The 20,260-nt window shown below is 41.1% G+C and overlaps 3 protein-coding genes across 3 annotated transcripts; 2 read left to right on the top strand and 1 right to left on the bottom strand.

Moving 5' to 3' along the window:
* Positions 1 to 407: 407 nt before the first annotated feature.
* srsf4 (serine and arginine rich splicing factor 4) lies at positions 408 to 6,643 on the bottom strand. Its single transcript, XM_061058877.1, has 6 exons — positions 6,457 to 6,643; positions 4,253 to 4,470; positions 2,559 to 2,665; positions 2,231 to 2,445; positions 1,973 to 2,050; positions 408 to 1,321 (listed from the first exon to the last, which is right to left on the bottom strand). Exons 1-6 carry the CDS (start codon positions 6,561 to 6,563, stop codon positions 832 to 834), a joined length of 1,215 nt encoding a protein of 404 aa, XP_060914860.1. The 5' UTR covers positions 6,564 to 6,643; the 3' UTR covers positions 408 to 831.
* Positions 6,644 to 10,900: 4,257 nt separating this feature from the next.
* xkr8.3 (XK related 8, tandem duplicate 3) lies at positions 10,901 to 15,032 on the top strand. Its single transcript, XM_061059927.1, has 3 exons — positions 10,901 to 11,427; positions 12,625 to 12,812; positions 12,968 to 15,032. Exons 1-3 carry the CDS (start codon positions 11,099 to 11,101, stop codon positions 13,708 to 13,710), a joined length of 1,260 nt encoding a protein of 419 aa, XP_060915910.1. The 5' UTR covers positions 10,901 to 11,098; the 3' UTR covers positions 13,711 to 15,032.
* Positions 15,033 to 15,275: 243 nt separating this feature from the next.
* LOC132991244 (XK-related protein 8-like) lies at positions 15,276 to 20,222 on the top strand. The gene is made up of 3 exons (XM_061059926.1): positions 15,276 to 15,682; positions 17,680 to 17,873; positions 18,065 to 20,222. The coding sequence occupies exons 1-3, from the start codon at positions 15,387 to 15,389 to the stop codon at positions 18,847 to 18,849; spliced, it is 1,275 nt and encodes a 424-aa protein (XP_060915909.1). The 5' UTR covers positions 15,276 to 15,386; the 3' UTR covers positions 18,850 to 20,222.
* Positions 20,223 to 20,260: the final 38 nt, after the last annotated feature.

Genomic DNA, 20,260 nt, shown 5'->3' with positions numbered 1-20,260 from the left:
TCAAAACCTGGACTATTAAATTGCCAAAATCCTAAAAATAAAATAAACGTTCACATAACAATCAAACGTGTTTTCCACCCTGCCATTTCCACGTGTATCAATAGAAAATCTTTTGCTTTTTGCATGCACACTAAAGGCTAATGAAACCAAACTTTTGTGTTTTAGTCATAGTTAGTGAGGACACTTAAAATATGATTACACAGGTGTTGTTTTGGCTCGTAACAATAAAAGATTTTTATAAAATGTGATTAAATGTTGACAGATTATAGCGAAAGTAGATGTGAAGTCTCTGGGCTGAATCTACAGAACGATTTGACTATCATACCACATTTTAAATCACTATCTACCTCGTTGGCTTTCGGTCTCATCCCAAAAAATTAAATAAGAAATAACAATCCAACAACAAATGTAGAACAGGCATCTTTAATCAGAAATAAAATGATACAAGGTTTCCACATAAGGTGAGGAGATGCTAGAACAATTTCCCACCCAGCACTTTTACAACACAATATGCTTCTAGGTTTGATTAAAAAAAGGCTAAGACACTTACCATACCATCATTGAAACTTATAAAACTGAGATTGCACCCTGTTAATTTACAAACACCTCCATATGAGAAAGCTCTAATGAAAGAATGTCGAGGAAAAGTCAAACGAATTGAAGGAGTAGCGTGTGCATAAAAGACATTGGGCTGAGTGCCTTGTTTTCTACAGCTAGTTATCAAAAACATGGGGGGTGGGGGTAGTGTTGAGGGGTCTGGGGAATGTAATTGGTGAACTGGATGGGGGGTCAGGAGGGTAAGGGCTCAAGACAGACAGTCCAAAATGTGATCTAAGAACGGGAACGGGAGCGAGAACGAGACGGGGAGCGGGATTTGGAGCGGGATTCGGAACGGGATGCAGAGCGGGAGTGGGAGCGGGCTTTGACCGGTGAGGGGGAACGAGATTTGGATTTGGACTTGGATTTAGACCTGGCTCTGGATTTTGAATCAACAGGGGAGCGTGAACGGGAGCGAGAGCCCCTATCGGGCTCGCCGCCCTCGTCTTCGCTCTTGGGAGGCTCGCGGCCCTTTGAGCCAGATTTTCTGGAGCGATCCTTCATTCCCGATCTGGAACGAGACCTGGAGCGAGAGCGAGACCTGGACCTGGAGTCATCCTTCTTGCCCTTCTTTACGTCTTTCTTGCCCTTTTTGCTCTTGGGGCTGCGACTCCTGCTGCTGTCCTTGTTCTTCTGAGCGCCGTTGCTGCGCTCCTCGTCCTCCTTCTTGCCCTTGGGCTTGTTCTTCTTGCTACGAGATCGGCTGCGGGAGCGTGAAGCCGCTCTGTGGAGAAAATCAGAGAATTATCAAGACTACACCACAACGAAGGACGACTCTTCAATAACCGATCAAACTAAAAAAAGGACTTCTACAACACGAATCAGATGAAGCACAAGATGTTGACCCTGAACTTAAGACATTCTGACATCCAACATGCGAGTTGGAAAACTCCCACTGAGCGACCAGCCAAGACCCTTTGGTCAGCCTCAGATTATAAGCCAACATTTACTCTGCGTCTGGCAGGTGGAAGGTTTCAAATTTTACTTCCTGATGGAAAGCTGCAGCTGTAAATATCAAACTGCTGCAAGCGGCCACATGCCCAGCGGCCCAAACGCCTGTGCACTTTCTTGGAATTGTACACATCTATTTACGGATACTACGCTCTCAACTTACTGTTAACGGGCTACCGAATACCACAATCTCAACATGGTTTTCTACTGACAGCTGCTGAGCTATAAATTATTGTTGCTGTATGTTATAGAACACAGTGTGTTGGGAGGTGGAAATTACTTCTTCAATTGGGAGTTACCCTAATAGGTTCACTTTGTACAAACTGACCCCAGACACACAGATTTCACAAGTTTTTTGTTGACAACATACCTACTAAACACGTAGCACAATGTCCCGACACTGATAAAAGTTTGGATTTCTCACCTTGAGTGGGAGCGACTGCGACTACTGCTCTCACTGCGGCTGCGGCTCTTGCGAGACCTGCGGCTCCTGGAGCGAGACCTGAGGTAACCATGAGAAACGATTAGCAGCAGTCACACTGATCAACAAACAAACTGAACTCTACTTCATGAGCTGCTATGCCAGCTTATTTTCCCATAACCCTTCATGCACAGTGGCTATATTTAGGCAAACATCAATACACATTAAGTAGCCTTGTATACTCCCAGTGACGTCTCTCACCTGGAGCGGCTGCGACTGCGAGAATAAGATCTCTTGCGTTTGTTTCCAGGACGATCCTCGATGAGCCTGATCTTTCTGCCGTTCACTTCTGTGCCGTCGAGCTTCTCCAGAGCCCGCTTCATGTCAGAGTAGAGCCTGAACTCTATCACCCCCTCGTTCCTCCGACCTTTGTGGGTGTCAGCATAGGTGACCTCCCCTGCCTGCCTCATGTAGTCCTTTAGAAAAATGGAAAAGCACAGAATTCAGGAGGGGAAGCATTTACTTGACTACTTTTACTAAAGATGCAACAAGTAATGCAAAGAATAGAGGAGGGACAAAAACGACATACCTTCAAGTCCTGCCAGCTGCAGCGGCTGGAAAGATTCTCAACTATGAGCCGATAATCTGTCCTTATAGGTGGACCATATCTGTCTCTTCCCCAGCGTCCATAGCCACCTTTTAATGCAACAAGGAAAGGAAAGGTAAAATGAGGACCGCAATAGAAACTGAGGTGGTGCATTTATGCTAATCTCCAAGCTACAAAGGCTAAAAAATTTGTCAATAGCGACTTGGGGAAAAAGAAATAAGGAAGGGGAAAAGTAAAGGTGAAAAGACTTTAAAAAAGAATAATAATTCATAATAAATGAATTAAATCCTGGAAAAAAAAATCTCTATTTTAAGATGAAGTCTTTATCATAAGGCCTGAAACTATAGAACTCAGTTTTAGATTAGAACATTTTGGTAAAAGTTCAAATCAGCCTACTTACAAAAGAAGAAAGAAATCAAATCAAATTAAAAAACATAACTGATCGAGGAAGTACTTACGGTGAACTAAAGCAAGTCTCTAAGCTATCCTATCTAAAAACATTGCACTGTTACAAAACATGTTCTTTTTTTTTTTTTCAGGCACCTATAAGAGCTGAACCCACATCTCTTCCTAACCCCATTGCATCCTCACCACCCGGCCTGGGCCTAATGGGAAAAGCGGTCTTCATTCACAATGGCTCCCTTTTTTGGTCTGCCCAGGGGCCCAGAATGGTCAAACCACACTCTTGGAAAGGGGGGACACCATGGCCAGCAATAGGGGCAGGCAGTCAGCAAAGGACTCTTTCAATTAAAACATTGAGGTTCTTTGTTAAATCTTTACCTTTAAATTGACAATCACTTTAAATAAAATAGAAATGGAATAAGACATCAATAGATTACAAGATATTTAACAATCAAAGAGTTACTTTACAGTATTTAAATTCAAACAGTTTGATCTTCTTCATAAGTAAGCCATTTCCCCATCACATATTCACATTTTACTGCTTTTCCAATTCACGTATGGAAGTCCAACATAGTTTTCCAAGTCATTGGTGGCTCTGGTGCACACAAAATTATCACGTTATGAGGACAATCGTCTCGTACACCTTTTGTTCAGATGGTGAAAACAACTCTAGAGCACTCAAGTGATGGAAATGGTGCTTGTCTTCAAGCTTATTTACAAGACAAGGTCTTTGGCGCGTCTACTCGAGATGCTTGTATGTTAAACAGGTAAATGAAAAGACCTGGGTGGGTCAGTGAGACTTGAACAATAGAAAACCTGACGACCTTGAGATGGTGGGTGTGGTTGGGTGTGTCTGACACTCAGACAATCAGAAGGCTGAGATGAAAACAACCACGTTTCCTTTAAAAGAAGTGTAAATTAAGTACTCTGGTGAGAGTACAGGAAAGATGCTGGTAGGTATTAGTAGAGCCGGACAACGCTGACTGAAGACTTAGAAGTTACCTAAAGTTCAGAGAAAATGTCTTTACTTCTCTGGTTCAAAACCTCTCAGTTCCATTTCAAATAGATTTGACTGACAGTAACATTAATCATAGCATCACCCCTAGCCGTCCTTTACTACCAGGATATAAATTGAATGCACATCAGCCACCAAGGACAAGATTTAAATTTTGCCCCGTTGAAATTTAGATTGACGCTTCCCTGTAATGAATGAAATCCCTCATGAATAACAATATTAACGTAAAATAAAAAACAATACTCTACGGAAAACTTACTTCTTCCACCGCCTCCGCCGCCACTACCACCACCTCCTCCTCCTCCTCCACCTCCGCCCCCTCCTCCGCCCCCTCCTCCTCCTCCCCCATAGCCTCCATCACGACGGGGTCCCTTGGTGTGCTCCACAATGACCCTTTCCCCACACAACTCTTTGCCGTTCAAGTCGTACACAGCATCATCTGCGTCCCGGGGGTCGTCAAATTCAACAAAGCCGTACCTTTGTAGGAGAAGAGAACGGATTTAAAACAGGGTAAAAATCACAGGATCCAGAGGAGGTCCTTCATCAAAAACACGATGGGGTGCACAATTAACCAAATTACCCCAACATGAAATTTCACTGTTAACACATTAGGCAAGATAGACTAAAGGCAGACCCATTTCACATTAAAAGATGTTGTTCAGCACTAGATTTCACTGCATTGGAAAAAGCTGATTTCAGACCCTCTAACAGGACTTAACATATATTGAGTTAGGAGAGACTAGCTGTTCAATTGAATGACACACAGTAACGTACACCTCTACTTCTAAATGTAGAGGTTAACCACGTAAAAATAAACGGCCTCTGAAAAACATTGAAACCTCCTGCAACAGCCTTTTAGTTTTACTGAAATGTATGAGCATGTTGTGTTTTTGCACTGGAACAGACAGAGAAAAAGGTGTACATTTACATCCTAATTATGATCACTTTAAATCCATAAATTCAAACTTGCCAGCAAAAAAAAAAAAAACGACACAGTATAGTATCGCAATATTTTGTGTGGCGATATCATTTCGTCCAACGGCGGCCAAGTATCGATCATTTTACTATGACGTTTAAGATATGCTTTTTAAATTTCTAACTGCTGAAGGGGTTGCACAATTCTTTTGAACAATTTGCATTGTTAAGAATTCATATTTGATTAGACTGAAACACATAAAAAGGCGAGATGAACAGACTGAGAATTTATCTTAATTACTTATTCCTGTTGTTTCTTATCCATCTTTGCACTACGGTCACTTTATTTATCTAATTTTTACCTTTACAGTTATATTGTATATATTAGTTCTGTTGTTCCATTATTCACCATGCACCTTATTAACTTATCATTTAGTATTTAGTCTACCTGCACATAGCTCTGTATATGTATATATTTATTTCTTGTTTACTGCACATAGTTATGATTACATCTGTTAGTCTGATCACTGGAAACTTATATCTACTCTTATATTTTGTATTTTTAAGTTAAGTTTAAGCTTTAAGTTGTATTTAAATTGACACTTTATATTTAGGTTAATATGTTTCATCTACTTGCACTGTTGTTAATTTACTGCTCTGTGTGCCTTTGAATTGCCCCCCGGGGACAAGTTTTTTTAAATTGAATTATTTGAAAAAACATTATTAATTGCATTTAGTGTATTGGACATAATGTGCAGTTAAAAAGTTTAATAGCAATATATTATATCACCATTCTCAGCACATCGCAAAATGTTAAAAATAGCAATATCGTATCGTGGGGACTTTGAAAAACTGGAATTAAAAGGAGGTGGGAATCTATATCTACAATCTAACACTCCTGCAATACAATGTTTTTTTATTTTAAATATTTTTTTTCAAAGCTTCAGCACTATATGTTGTGATTACAATTTTTATGCAATTTAATGTAATTAATGCATTAATTATTTAATTATTTTTTTGTATTGTTTCGTGTTGTACGGTTTGTCCTTCCCCGTGTGTTCTCATGCTTGTACCCTTTGCTCCAATAAAAAAAATATAAATAAATATACATGCCCATGCATCGGAAATCTTTGCAATTAAATAACATTTAATATTAATTTTCACACGTGTGGAAATCAATTTTGCACTTGTTGAATGAACGATTTGCTCGATATTCACACGGAGCAAACCGCGACATTGCCACGTCTAAGGGAAGCTAACGGAAGCTAAATGTGGCTAACTTTTGTTCAATCGGTGATCGATTAACAACGAAAAGCTACGAAACATGTAGCTCCAATTTGATATACGAGCGTTATTATGGAAAACGATTATCATCTACCCCTCCGAAATCAAGCCACAGCAGCAGATTACAACCATGTAGTTAGATTTTAATACCATTAGCATTATTAGCATGTTAGCTCGTTAGCAGGCCGCGCCCAGGCGCTGCGGCCTGTGCGGACGTTAGCTTCAAACAAAACAAAAGACGTCGCCGAAAAGACTCAACCTTACCCGTTTTTTAGGTCGACCTCGAGTATCTTCCCGTAGCCTTTGAAAAACCTCTCCACGTCCTTTTCTCTGGCTCTGTAGCTCAATCTTCCTATATAAACCCTCGACATGTTGTCGGCCCGAGCGTGCTACCGAGAGACGAGGAAGAGCGCGGGGCTGCAGAGACACATACACGCGGTCCTTTCATACAATAGGTTGTGGCTGAAGGGGGCGTGTCTTCTGAGTGCAGGGGTTAGTATGGCCGGAGTTTAGTCTCACAGGTTGCCCTGTTGTTTACAGGCAGTATTCTACCCTACAAAGGCAAAAGGCAGTAACAATTTAGTAGTCAATTTTTTTTTGTCATTTTTGGAACATTACAGATGTGCTTTATTATGTGGACAGATAACTTGAGTCAATTGTGTTTTTTTTTTTGAGAAAATAGTAGGTTGTATTTGCCTTAACTTCCAAAAGCCCTTGAGAAACCAAGGCAGAGTCCAGTAACTTAACTTATAAGGGTCTTTGCCTTTGAACTGCAGCATTCTGTAATGCTCAAACTGAGTTAAGGTCTTCTGCCTTTGTTTTACTGCAGATCAAAGTGAAGTTACTGTTTTACTGCAGTGGAGTTAAGGTGTTATGCCTTTGTTTTACTATCTGTCATTAAGCACTTCTGACACACACAGTAGCTTGACTAACGTGTAGCAAAGAAATAGTGTTGGTTGTGTTATTTTAACCATGCAACCAAATGAAATACAGTATCAAATGGAAGTTAATGCCTTTTGCCTTGGCTTGACCCGTTATTATTGTACAGGCAATGCAAAGGCAGAGTACCTTAACTTCCAAATAAGGATCAAAGGTCATGTTTGAGCTAAAGATTTTTATGAACATTAATAAACTCATTAAAAAGACAAAGAATTTCCACATTTCCAACATTCTGCCTGCAACTCATTTGGCTGGACAACAAAAAGACTTTAAAGTCATTTTTCTCAGTTCTACACTCTGGCGAGTTAAGGTCTTTTGCCTTTGTAGGGCAGTATTGCTTAGTGCTGTAATATAATCGACAAATTAACTTGTTATATTTATATTATTCATGTATGACGCAGGAAACATCCTCTTGCGCCCCAAACACTATTTCCAGATTCCCAAATGTAATTCAATTAAATTCAAAAAAACTTTATTTGTCCCCGGGGGGCAATTCAAAGGCACACAGAGCAGTAAATTAACAACAGAGCAAGTAGACGAAACATTTTAACCTAAATATAAAGTGTCAATTAAAATACAACTTAATAATAATAATAATAATAATAATAAATGTATTTATAAAGCGCTTTAAATCAAAGTGCTGTACAAAGCAATACAGTTAAAATACAGGAAAAACATACAGAGAAATCATGACTCATACTCAACAGTAAACAGATGGGTATTTAACTTTGCTTTAAAAAACCTCAACAGAACAAGCCTGCCTGATGTCCAGAGGTTAAACTGTTCCAAAGTGTCGGTGCACGGACAGAAACAGCCCGCTCACCAACTGTCTTCTTTCTGACCTTTGGGACACTCAGAAGACCCGTCCCCTGAGAACGCAGGGCTCGGGCAGGCACATAGGGGTTCACCAGGTCGGTAAGATACAATGGTGTGCTGCCATTTAATATTTTAAAAGTTAGCAACAGCACTTAAAGCTTAAACTTAACTTAAAAATACAAAATATAAAAGAGTAGATTTAAGTGGACAGTGATCGGACTAACAGATGCAAACAGAACTATATGCAGTAAACGAGAAATAAATATATATATACAGAGCTATGTGCAAGTAGGCTAAATACTAAATGATATTAATATATACAATATAACTGTAAAGGTAATGAGATAAATAAAGTGACCGTAGTGCTAATGATAGATAAGAAACAACAGGAATAAAGTAACCAGAGCTGTATGAATACTGAAATAGAAAGGATAGAATAAAGTGATTTGGTGCATGAGACCAGATAAAGCAGAGGCAGTTAAGGTGAATGGCAAATGGAAGGAAGAAGTCCTTATCATCAAGAAGTAAGGAGTCGTTTGGATTATTGTCGGGACATTTATACAAATAACTTTGGAAGGATACATTTTGGGCTTTGGCAGCAGTTGTTCAATCAATAATGAAGTTATACAAAAATAAATTCAACCTTACGCAATGCTGCCACTAAGGGGTGAAAAGGGGGAAAGCTTTCTGGGCCCATGTGCATGCAGGGCCCATAGAGTTAGGTAAAACATGGTCCATCCAAATTTAACTAGTTCATCACAAAAAGGTCTTGAAATTAATGCGTTAATTTTTTTTATCTCACAAGGGTGCAATAGAAGTTTTTAAAGCTCCTGTGAGGAGCTGGTTATGAATCTGGTCTTTACATGGCAAACAATAACAAAAGAGACAAAAAGTGAGAAGATTGGTAATTTCTTCATGGTTTTTTATTATGCTGATTAACGTTGTAGCTGTGGAGATTAACAGCCGCCTGCTAAAATAGACTTAATTTTAAAGGGGACATATTATGAAAAATCCACTTGTAGAGTGTTTTTGAACATATATTTGGGTAACCTGAGTGTCTACCGACCCACAAAATGTGAAATAAACCCATCCAGTCCTTTGTTTGTGGTCTGCATAAGTCTTACAACACAGAGAAAAAGGCTCCGTTTCAAATTTGTTCTCCTTGTGATGTCACAGTGGGATTCTGGTATAAAAATCCCCTCCACTCCCCTGGTATCTCCACCCATGAACTCCACCCACAGCCTAGAACAAAACTTTTGCCCCAGAGGAGTGTTGTCTACCAGAAAAACTTGGGGGGGGGGGGTCATTGCATTTAAAGAGATACACACCAAAACGGAGCGTTCTGAGAGAGCTGGTTTATACAGGGTCACAAACCTTCTCTGGTGCTTGATTCATGTTATATTTTGACCAAAGCACAGCACAGATGTTTCATTTAGACCCCAGGGGACTGTTTGAAAAGGTGGAAAAGGGGGGATAATATGTCCTCTTTAAGACATGTAAAACCTGTAAACAATTGTGCTACAATGACAGAATGAACAATATAGAATATAATAAAATAGAATTACTTTATTGATCCCAAACTGGGAAATTGTGGCGTTACAGCAGCAGGTTGTCCAAACACACAATATGAGCAAAAAACACAATATTAGCACATTTAAACACAATATAATATTAACTACAAAGTACATAAGTACTAAAAATATCAAAACTAAGAATGTGAATATATACAACCAGGATTTAACTAAACATTACTAGTCTTAAATATGAAAGGTTAAATGTAAATGTGCAAAAACAGAGTTGTAAATGGACAGTATTGATTTAAGTTAAAGTGCATGAGTGTAGACATATTATAAGCAGAAACTATACAATATAACAGCGAGTAGACAGACAAATGAAGTGAACTTGAGTGCAGGGATCATTTGTAAATGTAACATGTGCAGAACAGATTACAGTAAGGAGAGACAGATATTATCATGATGGACAAGCACCTTTTCAGTGGCGGTTCTAGACCACTTTTACTGAGGGGGCCAAACTGGGGCCATTTGTTTTGTAAGAGGGGAACATTAAACCCAGGTGAAAAATAGTAATTAATTATGCCAAATAATAGCACACATCATAAAATACCATGATTTATATTTAAGATAAGATACGATAAGATATACTTTATTCATCCCAACAGGGAAATTTAGGTGTTCCAGCAGCCAGCATACAAACACACAACACAACACATACATATCCCACCATACAAAAAACATGAGGCCACAATACATAGCCAGGATAAAAAAGTGGTATGGATGGTCCATGTGCATAAGTAGCTGTTACTCATAGATAACAGTACAAAATACTAGCTCTGCCAGTGCATAGTATGATAGATAAATAAAGAATTATGATAAAAAAGCAGTCAAGTGTGCAAATATACAGGTGCAAAATACAGTTTGATATATGCAGCTCAGGCTAAAGTTTAAAAGTTTAAATGTCTTCTGTCCTTACTTAAAGGGGAGTCGTTATAAAGTGCTATTGCAGTAGGTAAAAAAGTATTTTTAAATCTGTCCTTTTTGTTTCAGTAACAGTATTTAATGCTAGATTGTGAGTCCGGTTTGTAAGTCAAATATGTGTTATTAGGGGGGGTCTTCCTTTTGGAGGGGTGGCCACAGGCTCAGTGTGACAGGGCCCCTGTTGGCCCCTGTCTAGAACCGCCCATGCACCTTTTGCCATTTCAAACAATGTTTTGAATTATTGCATTATCAGAACTGTTGATGCATCAGTAGAACGATTAATCGGTTAAAACCTTCTTTCAAAAACCAGAACGGGGGTCTTTAAAAGTTATTAAAACCTGTCCATCCCGGGACTTTGCTGCCATAGGTCGCTACAGTACCGGCTGCGGTGGGCGGGGCTTACAGCTACACAAACAGGGCACCTTTAAAATCACACCAGCTGCCACTTCTTCACTTTAAAGGCAAACACGCTTCGCGCAAAAAAAAAAAAAACCGTGTAAAACGTGTGGAAATGCTTTCGACGAGTGAGTTCAACCTGTTGCTCCGATGTGAACGTGTTGGGAGGCGTTGTCCTCAATGGGCTGAAGAAGGAGAAGTCGCGTTGGGAGGGAAATAACGGTTCGCGACGTTAGCCGAATGTTAGCTAACCCAGCAACATGGACCGCGCCACTTTTTCAAAATACTCCTGGATCGACTTCGCTTTCTCCGTGGTCGGAGTTTGTACGTTTCTGGTGGACTGGGGCTCGGATGTGTGGGTGGCCACCGAGTTTTACTGTCGCGGCGACTTTTTCTGGTTCGGGGTGCTGGTCGGCCTCATGGTGCTGTCGTCCGTCGTGGTCCAGATGTTCAGCTGGTTCTGGCTCAAGTACGACCGAGAGCTGCCCGGGTTCAGCGCTCTGACCCGGCGGGGAACCACCGTGCTCTTCGGGGACCGGGTGAAGCTGTCCTGCCTGTTGCATGTGCTGCAGCTGGGGTTCCTCTGCAGGTAATCAAGAAAATAACGACGATCAAAAATAATGCAGACATAATGAATAAGCAAATAATAACAACTTTAATTCCATCTGTCTAGTTTCTCAATATGTGGAAAGTGTTGCAGAAACACCCAGCCTGTGTGAGGCAAACACACACACACACACACACACACACACACACACACACACACACACACACACACACACACACACATAAAACAATAGTGGACAAAGTTGTTTACACAGAGGCAAGTATAGAAACCTAAATAAAGCAGAAATGTAAGCACATAATTTATGAATTAAATGACTTCAAACGAGATGATGTGGACACAAACTTTAACTTTAACTGTCTAATTATTTATTTATATTTGTTTAATTAATCAGTCACTGCAAAATAATAACTGTATATATTCTTTCAGTCACCACAACTGTCTATTGATTTATTTATTTATTTATTCATTGCACTAAAACTGTTGATTTACTCATCCAGTCACTGCAGAATAATAGCTGTATATACTCTGTCACTGCACCATAACTTCACTTATTTGCACTATATCTCTATTTATATTTGTTTCATTAATCAGTCACTGCACAATAATAACTGTATATATTCTCTCAGTCATCACAACTGTCTATTTATTTATTATTATTATTATTATTAGCATTCATTCACTGAACAGCAATTGTTCTGGCCACTTTTTTGCATATTTCTCTGTCATATCGCCACAAATATATTTTTGTTGTTGTTTTTGTAAACGCTACTGTTTAAGATTGCTGCTAACGAAGTTTCGTTGTGTCCTTGTATACAATGATAATAAAAGATTCTATCTATCTAAATGAATCCACCGCCACCTTCACTGCAGGAGTGTTTCTCATACTTTTGTAAAAACTGGTTCTTCCGAAAAGGTAATTCATGGTGTTATGGAGTTAATAACATGTGACAGGGGCAGTAACCATGAATTTGAGCTTTGGGGTTTTGCAACAGGTAAATCCAGTATGTGGGGAAGAAACTGCATGAACAAACTGCACAAATATTCAGTTAACGTGGCAGCAAATGTTTGGACTGTGGGTAAGTGAATGCATCATGTCAGAGTGGATTTCGTCACGCTCACAGGCGGTTGAGTTGCATTGTTTTGTGTTGTTGCATGATCGGGGGCAGTAACCATAAATGTGAGCTTTTCTTACAGTCAGCGCTTCTCTCATCCATGCAGGCACATCTCGGCCATACGACAAGGCTTCAGGGTCTGGTGGCGGAAGGAGGAAGGCTCGGAGTACGCCGTTTACCTGACGCATGACCTCAGCATGCTCCGGCTTATCGAGACCTTCTGCGAGAGCGCTCCTCAGCTCACCCTGATGATCTACGTCATGCTGTGCACAAACAAGGCCAGGACCGTTCAGTGTGAGTCTCTCGTTTTTAGTTATTGGCCCACTTGTTAAAACCACTTTGTTAAAAACTAGCTTGTTAAAACCTCGTGTCTGGGTCGCGGTAATTAAACACCACAAGTGTGTGTTGTGTTCACTTCCTGATGGTTGTTACATTTCCGTTTCCTGCAGTTGTGAGCATCGCCGCTTCGACCACTTCCATAGCCTGGATGGTGGTGGATTACCACCGCTCGCTGCGCTCCTTCCTCCCAGACAAGGCCAAACAGGGCTGGGGTTCCTCTTTAATCTACTTCTTGTGGAACCTGCTGCTCATAGCCCCGCGTGTGGCAGCCCTCGCCCTCTTTGCCTCTGTCCTGCCCGGGTACATCGCCGCCCACTTCCTCATGCTGTGGGTCGTGTTTGTGCTCTGGGCCTGGCGACAGAGGACGGACTTCATGGACAGCGTCAGCGGGGAGTGGCTCTACAGGGCCACCGTGGGGCTCATTTGGTACTTCAGCTGGTTTAATGTAGCGGAGGGTCGGACCAGGGCCCGCAGCCTCATCTACCATACCTTCATCACCACTGATGGAGTGATCCTGCTGGTGACTTGGTGGTGCTACAAGGACCCTGTGCAGACTGAGTCATACGCCCTGGCTCTCTTCATTACTCTACCGTTCACCTACCTCCTGGGGCTGCTCTTTAAAACCCTCTACTACTGCTGCTTCCACCCCAAGCTGTGGAGGCCCCCGATGAGGGACCCAGGGCTGCCCGACGATCTGCCTGATGCAGAAGTGACAGTTAGAGACTTTTCCATCCAGGACGGAGCCATATCCTCAGAGCTTCTCAACAAACGGATGGCTTGCCATGCTACTCATTTTTACTCGGAGCAAGAAGTCTTAAAAAACGCTACAAACGAAGAGTCTGCACATCTTTGATGCCCGACTCTGCGTGTTACATCCAACTGTTTACTGCTGAAAAATGTTCACCTCTCAATCTCACTTTAGAATGTCTCTGATTCTGTGGTACAATTTTTCATGAAGCTCAGTTTAATTTAATCTAAAATACTGTACTTAAAGTGGGCACCATGTGTCCAAACCCTTTATACATCAGTGCATTTATTACAATATGGACCGTTCCTGGAATTCCCTTGACGAATCAGAAAAATGCTTGAAAGATTTAGTTACTCCATCACATTGGTGAAGCTAGCAGACACACATCCAGTGTTCCTTTTCATAGATTTTCAGACTAAAATGATTTTATTATTCAAATCAACAGCTGTACTATCAGGCTGTTTTATAGACTCTTATTTTTTCAAGTCATATATTGTCGTATTTCTCAAACACCCTTTGAACTGGTGTTCTTTTTTATAGAAAAACAAAGTGAAATGTCGTTTTAATTTAATACATTTTCTACAAAAGACAAACATATTTAGATATCTTTGCATATGGAGTCAATTTTATACGCGTTAAAACACGACTGTTGTTGCGGTTGAATGCCTCGCCCTTTTTTAAATACACACTTTGAAGAGTGAAGAGAAGAACCTTGTTATTTACAACACTTATTCAAACTAAAATGTAATAAAAAAAAGGACAATCCTCATAGTATCATGGGCATTATAGGGGGTTTAGTTGGGCTGTGAGATCTGGTATTATTCTAAATGTGTCGTTAATCTTCAAATTAATTTTTGAGGTTGGTCATGAGAACAAAACAAGGGCTCTCTAAATGTGTGTTGTGTCACAGATGTTATTACAGGAAGCTACTTCAGGACTTTGAATGTAACAATAAGTTCTCCTTTTCTAATTTTGTTTTAGTGTTACTGTTTTAAACCTCTCTACGGGTTGCCAGTTTTGATCGACATGTTAATAGTTCTGTTAAAGTCAAATGCTAATTCTTTCTATGTTAGCTCAGAGATGACATCACTGTAGCGTCAGGTGTCAGGGAGGTACAAACACTCTGTTTCTATAATGTTTGTTCAGCTTGTTTGAATGTTGAATCTGTCAAACTTCTGTTTACTAAGAACTAGGTCACACGTTTCTTTCAGAGCATTTTGAAAAACATTTGTGTCTTCTTGAAGTTTTTTTTTTGTTTTTGAATGCTAATTCAGTTCATGGGTTTTACTCCAGCGAATGTTCAAACAAGGTGTAGTAGATCTCTTCACTCTGCTGCAACCAAAAGTCAAGGTCAGGGCTGGTAGTTAATCTTTTACCTCATTCGCCATGTGCAATTATTAAAGTGGTAACACTGTTGTATCCTCTGATGAACTTTGTGTTTTTTTTTTATCTGGTCTCCCTGTTCCTATTTTTATTTGATTTTACAGCTCCGTAAAGATGTAAAAACAGGCAGAGCTTTCTTGTTATAGTAACAGCTTTCAGCATTAAATGTGGGCGTTTTCGTCATTGGTAATATTTCTACAGTGTGCCTTTAAATTCCCCTTCAGAGAAAACTCAGCTGGTGGGAGGGGTTACACCGAATTTAAATACTGAACTTTGGAGTCTTTGCTTACTTTCAGTTAACTTTCAAAAGCCTGTGCAGCGGTGCGTGAACCGCTCTGTTCTTAAGAATGTAGCTGCACCAGACGCTGGCACTTTGTGAGAGAGCGTTTGTGTGAATTATGGGTGTGTTCAAGTACTCCCCGGTGGACTTCCTCTTCACTTGTCTGGGTCTTGTGTTCCTGCTCCTGGACATAGTGCTGGATGTCTGGGCCGTTGCGTCTCTGTACCAGGAGAAGGCCTACGTGAGCCTCAGTATCCTGCTGCTGTTTCTGGTGGGCTCGTCTGTTCTCGTCCAGGCCTTCAGCTGGCTCTGGTACAGCTACGAGGAATTCAAGAAGTACACAAAGGTGGACAAATATGTGAATGAGGGACAGCTCAAGATCCTACATGTGCTGCAGCTGGGAATCTACTTCAGGTTGTGTAAACTTGCTGTTACTACAGAAGTCCTGGTGTTTTCCAAAAGCTCCAGGCTGTTTTCCGTCTTGTTGAAGTGTGTGTGTGTGGAAAGTTGGGTGTGTCTAAGAGTGAAGTAATGTTTGAAATCAGGCAGTGTTTGTTTCGTTTCACTTTTCATGCAGTTCTTTTTTATCAGGGAGCTACACCCTGAGCTACATCCTGGGTTTGCTCGCCAGGAAACTGTTTCCATTTCTGAGAAACAAATAACGAGTGCAACTCTTGTGTTTCATACACACCTAAACTACACTGTAACACTGGTTCAGAACTAAGATTCTGTACATAATGTCCACTGTGGCAGCATGTCACACAGTAATAACATGGTAACATTTGGATAATGACATAGATAACAAAAGCATACCATGTTTATCTGGGTAATAAGAGAGTAAGATGGAGATGAGAAGTGAAGTTTTATTTTCTAGATCTTTATTTTTCTCAGGTTGAGATGATGTACTGTACATCACAGGGCTGGGTGTTTCCCACAATCCCATGATATGATACGTATCACGACACAGAGGCCTTGATACGTCACATATCTTGATATACATTGAATTTGGATAATGACCATAATCCTCAGAGATCCTGGAAATAATTTCAAATACTTAAATCCCAGAGCTATGCCTGTGGGTTTATTGTGAACTGCACCATCGGTCAGTTGACTTTCAAAACTGTCATCACAGCTCTGCAGCCACATCGATTCTGTAACATCTGCATGTACATGTATCTGCAAGGAGCACATGATGATAAATTGCCATATCGATATTCTGAGCACAGCCCTAGTTCATCATTTGACTTTTTAACTTAATTTACATGTTGGTACCTTGCATACAATCGCAAGAGTGACTGTTTGACATGATGCACTTTGCCTTTAAGGTTGCTCATGGTTACGGTCGACGGAGTGATGTTGTTTTAAGACAAGTGAAGTGAGTCGTTCGGTCTGTGTATGTCATGTTATATTACGGACAGACGTTTTAAGTATTCAAGCTCTTGCTTCCCGACCCTGAAGATATATTTAATGAAGTCTATGTAGTGTATAGTTAACGACAAGACAACCAAGGGTTAAACTTATAATCGACATCACCTTAAGAAACGCTGTTTAGCCTGAATAAGAGTCAGATTTGTAGGTCTCAATGAGGCTAAACTGTTGTGAAATAGTAGCATAACCTGCTCACAATAAAATGCTCATACTGGCGCAATATTGTGCATTTTAGAAATTGTAAAACGAGAACTAGAACTGCAAATATTAATGAACGAATGGAGAAGTTGTCTAAAGCTCCTATGAGGAACTTTCAGCTTGTTCTGATTTCTGAAAAGATTTATTTATGTGTCAAAAACATTAGAATGCGGGTTTCTTTAAAGCTCCTTAGAGAAGTTTTTCACTGGTGATGAAACCGACTGAGATTAAGACTCTTAACTCTTTTTGAGCTACAAAAGCAAACCAGAGGATCAGCCTAATGATGGACTTCTTCTAATGCCTGAATCTACTGCCCGGTGGGGCTAGGTGTGTGACAAAGGGAGAGATGGCACGCTGGAGAAAAGGTCCTCACAGGAGCTGAAATGATTATTATTTTTTATTTTTCAGTGTAATTATCTTGAAGCAGGGCTGTTAAAAGCTTAACTTCCACTTTCTGTTTCTTATCATTGTGATTCAGGGAAATGCCGGATGAAGTAATCGTAGAAAATACGACTCGTTCATCCACTCACATGAATGGCATGACGTGTTTCAGTTCCTTCTCATGGCGGCGCCTGATACACGTGGTTATTATGTCACAACAGAAGCGTGTGTCGTTTTTGGTTTTGTCAGCGTGTGACTCAGGAGTTCACGCCACGGTTTTCCTCGAACACAGGAGATTATCTGAACAGCTTCTGTGGCTCCTGCTGTATGAGATAAGCCTTCGATTTATGGCTGTTGTTGCCGTGGTTATAACTTTGTGTTTTTTTGTTTGTTTATTTTTTTAGGCATGCGGGTGTGGTGGAGGTTTCTATACGCAGCATCTGCTCCAGGTTGAGTAAGCCCGATGGAGATGTCGCCGTGTTCCTGAGCCACGATCTGAGCATGCTGCGGCTCATCGAGACGTTTTCGGAGAGCGCCCCTCAACTCGTCCTCATGCTCACCATCATGCTGCAGCGGGGAGAGCTCGACCACTGGGCAGGTGCCGTGTGTTCCTCGTGTCTCAGAGTTATTTCATGCCGGCTATTTTAGGGATGATGACTTTAAATATATAACACCTTTATAAAACTTTTACATGTTGCTTAGTTTGATTTGCCATTCTAATCAAATCACATCCCCCACGAGTCTCTCTTTAGTAGCGCTCTGTAGTTAACTTTTTCTCCTCTTCCTCAGTGTTGAAGGCCCTCGGCTCAGCCTCAGCCATCGCCTGCAGCGTGACCATGTACCACCGCTCCCTGCGCTCCTTCCTGCCTGACAAACAGAAGCAGCAGATCGGCTCGTCCATCGTCTACTTCCTCTGGAACCTGCTCCTGGTCGCGTCTCGCATCGCCGCCCTCGCCCTCTTCGCCTCGGCGCTGCCCTGCTTCATCGTCACCCACTTCGTCTGCTCGTGGATCGTCTTGTTCTTCTTGGTCTGGCGATCCAAAACCGACTTCATGGACGGTCCGTGCGGAGAGTGGCTTTACCGAGCCACCGTGGGCCTCATTTGGTATTTCGACTGGTTTAATGTGGTGGAGGGGAGGACCAGGTTCAGGACTCTGCTCTACCACGGATACATGCTGAGTGATATTTCCCTCCTCTGTGGATTGTGGTGCTGGAAAATGATCACAGAACCGCCATATTTTGAAATTCCACCTTCATATGCTATAATAACTGCTGTTGGTGTTTTTGCAGTTTACGTCCTCGGCCTCTTCTTTAAAATGATTTATTACAAGTTCTGCCATCCAAACCTTGACAAAGCGGATTTGGAAGGGGGTGACTCTGAAATGTCCTCAAGGTCGTCTGAAAAAAAGTCTGAAGATGTGCCAGACGCTGTCTTATTTCATTCAGCTGCGGGTACATTCATCATGGAAGACGGCTCGGGCGTTACAGATCGCAGCTTACCCAGTTCTCCTGAACCTGAAACTAAACTCCGCAATAAAAGAATGAGGAAGTTGGCCGAGAACTTCTACTCCTGACCTGGGTCACTTGACATCCACAGGGGGGGTTAGAGACACGGTCACGCAGTGTTGTGGTTCGTCTCGGATATGGATGACGATCACCTGGTTCATGGTTACCCACAGACGCAGCCTGATGAGTGACATAAGCGCTGCATCAGCAAGTATTAAGCTGTGGTCGATATTTAAAGCTCCTGTGAGGATGTTTTTGCTTTTCATGAAACAGACTGTACTTTATATTTACGTTAATATTTGATGACTGAAACTGCTTCTGCAGGGTCGTTGGCAGATGAAGTGATTAACATCCGGCTGCAGAAACAACATATTTCCTTTTACTTTTCCAATGGTAAGAATTCTCAAGGAATGAAACATTTGGAAATACTAGTGTTTTTTTAGGTATTGAAAACACTACTTGCACTGTTTTCACATTATGCACTAGAGAATTTCAAGTGGACCGCCCCTGAAGTCCTCCTGACTTACTCGTTTACACATGCAGCTCACAAGTTGGAGCATCATGTTGGATCAAGCATCAGCGTATGCTCTTCTACACTATAAGGGCCTGTGTCCACAGACGGAGCTTTTTGTGCTGCCTCCACAACCTCAGTTTCAGAGCGCTTCTCACCAGCGCTCATCGTAGCTAGGTTCTGAAAATTAACTTCTGCTCCCCTCTGTAATGTCCGTTAGGTGTGTTTAAGATGGCTCAACGTGCTTAATAGCTGCTTTAATTCAAGGAATTCATGGTCGGTGACGGAGAAGTGACATTAAAGAGCACGGGGCTGTTGAAAAAGTGAAACAATTTGAAACTTAGAGTGCTGTGAATATAGAGACAAAAAAACGCTGTCGCCTCTGTGCGCTGCAGAAAAAAATTGTATGGGTCTGGCAGAAGAAACTCCAGTTGAAGTTGAGTTTTGTGCGAGTGTGAAAGCCATATTACACTGACAAAAAGAGTATCGTTTTGTCCACAGGGGGCGCCAAAAGTGACACAAACTGAATGTTCCTCACAGAAGCTTTAATGTTATTCAAGTCAGTCTTAGTTATATTCAAATGCCTACATGAACGATATTTAATCTGTCAGTATTTTCACTTAAAAAATGATGTTAACTTATTATCTTACCACTGACATGTCACTCATTCATCTGTTAGCTAGCCTGCTCTACTGTCAGTGCAGCTTAGCAAACAGCGACACATTGATAGTCTGTTAGGGGTTTAACTCCACACTACTTTATGTAACCACTTCATGAGACTCACTGCTGGAAGATACAGAAACATAGTCCCTATCCTGTGTCAGCTGTTTCTTTAGTTTCTTATTTATTTTTTCTCTGTTTATTTCTTGAATTTGTTGACATTGTGAGATTATGTGTAATATTCTTAAATAAAGCCATTTGAAGAATGCAGCCTTCTGTGAGCCTTTGCATGTTGGTGCACGATCCAC

This window comes from Labrus mixtus, chromosome 16 (genome assembly GCF_963584025.1).
Source record: "Labrus mixtus chromosome 16, fLabMix1.1, whole genome shotgun sequence".
Lineage (NCBI taxonomy): Eukaryota > Metazoa > Chordata > Actinopteri > Labriformes > Labridae > Labrus > Labrus mixtus.
This window is presented reverse-complemented; position numbering and strand designations above follow the sequence as displayed.